Here is a 1931-nt window from a genome sequence, read left to right on the forward strand (position 1 = left end):
GTGTGTGTGTGTGTGTGTGTGTGTGTGTGTGTGTGTGTGTGTGTGTTGTGTGTACTCTATGTATACTCTAATATGTGTACTAAAATAATAATTATAGATATTCGTGTAAAATTTTTTTTTAAATCTACTTGTTTAAAAATCATTAACCTAAAACTGTAAGAAAATAAGATATAAGCCAAATTATTTGTTTTGTTATTTTTTTGCAGTTGGTTTCACGGGTTAATATCGTTAAAATGTTTGAATGATATTGGCTGCAGATATATTAGCTATTTTTGGCTGATTATTTGACTGATACTTTTAACTGATATATTGCAGACAAAGCATCCTTAAGTCACAAGTTTCAGTTTTTCCAAAATAGATGTAGGTTCCGTGTTTCAAAGTTATTGCCAACGCTGGCAATCTATAGTTTAGTTATATAATACGAGTAAATTTGTATAAATTGCTGAATTATCAACGGTAGATTTACTGTGTGTACAACAAAATTAAGGGGATGCGAGGCTCGTTCACACAATCGATCGGTGGCTGTATATATATATATATATACATGACCGACGCACGCACAACTAGTAATGTCGCGACGAAAGCGCACCATACTACTGAACTGCGACATCAGTCATCAGTGATCATGATCAGTGTGGTTCAGTCAGTTCATAACGTCGGGTTACCACTCACGGTTGCCGCAGTTATCATTTGATTGTAACATTAACGTGTATATAATATATGTTATCATTGAGGCTCCCGATTATCGCTATCGTACATATTTCCGAATATAAATCAACAGTAGCAGCAGCAGTAGCAGCAGCAGCAGCAGCGTATCCCTTCGTTGGCTCGCGATCAATACTCTCAATCCGAAACGAACGGATAATGTGCAGCAGTGCAGCGATTGTTGTCTATTGTCTCGTGAATAGTTGAATACTGACTACTGAGCTACTCTCGTGGTGTCTCGAGTTCTCAGACGAATGTTTCATCTGCGATATAAATTTTTCGCATGTATGTTTATTTTTCCGGTGCAAAATAAATATGTATTTATACATTATGTACAAAACGCTGCTCCACATAAATATTATTGTGTCTTGCAAAGAACATTATTATCGGCGGAGATCTCGAGAAACTCGTTGAGAGTGCAGTGATCGCTGAATTATTCTGCAACGTGCTTAAACGCGCGATAGAACAAAACGGCGAAGATGAAGAGACAGAATGTCAGGACTTTGTCATTAGTAGTGTGTACATTTACGTATCTCCTTGTTGGCGCTGCGGTATTTGATGCCCTTGAATCGGACACTGAGAAGAAACGCTGGGAATTTCTTTCGGGTGAGTTTTCTTTATTGCTGTTTGAGTTGATGAATAGTTTTAAGCAAATCGATAATTGATCATTAATTATAATTTTTTCGCTTTTGGTGAAAAATATTATTGCAGAGATACGCCGTAATATGATGAGGAAGTACAATATTACGCCGGAGGACTACAAGATGGTCGAAATTGTAATAATAGAGAACAAGCCACATAAAGCGGGACCGCAGTGGAAATTTGCGGGTGCTTTCTATTTTGCCACTTTAGTATTAGCCATGATTGGTAAGTCATGCTTGTGTTTCTTGATGAAAGAAATTTTCATGATTTCTTATAAGATTCCTTAAGATTTTTTATATTATATTTTAAATTTATGAATATTTCGGAAGAGTTCAATTTTAGATTTTATGAGTTTTCTTCACAAATTGTAAAATACATGAGAAATAGATTATATTACACTATATTAGAAGTATATTCGTATTTCAGAATTATATTTAATATTTATATATAGAAAAGATGGAAACTGTCATTATTTCTGAAAAGTGTTTCAATTCGTAAAAACTCTAAGAAATTTTTTATAAGGTTATGAAATTACTTACAAACATTCTAAAACTTATATGTAAACATTCTGAAAAATTACTTAT

The 1931-nt window shown here is 34.1% G+C and overlaps 1 protein-coding gene across 2 annotated transcripts in view; it reads left to right on the plus strand.

Annotated features, from left to right (window-relative positions):
* The first annotated feature begins 1174 nt into the window (after window positions 1–1174).
* LOC108687284 (two pore potassium channel protein sup-9) overlaps window positions 1175–1931 on the plus strand; it is a 2194-nt gene continuing 1437 nt past the window's right edge. For both annotated transcript variants that reach the window (XM_018192978.1, XM_018192979.1), the window contains exons 1-2: window positions 1175–1311; window positions 1417–1572. In XM_018192978.1, the coding sequence (XP_018048467.1) occupies window positions 1185–1311; window positions 1417–1572 (283 nt within the window). In that variant the 5' untranslated portion in view covers window positions 1175–1184. The remainder of the gene's footprint in view (window positions 1312–1416; window positions 1573–1931) is intronic.

The sequence above is a fragment of the Atta colombica genome, unplaced genomic scaffold (genome assembly GCF_001594045.1).
Source record: "Atta colombica isolate Treedump-2 unplaced genomic scaffold, Acol1.0 scaffold204, whole genome shotgun sequence".
Lineage (NCBI taxonomy): Eukaryota > Metazoa > Arthropoda > Insecta > Hymenoptera > Formicidae > Atta > Atta colombica.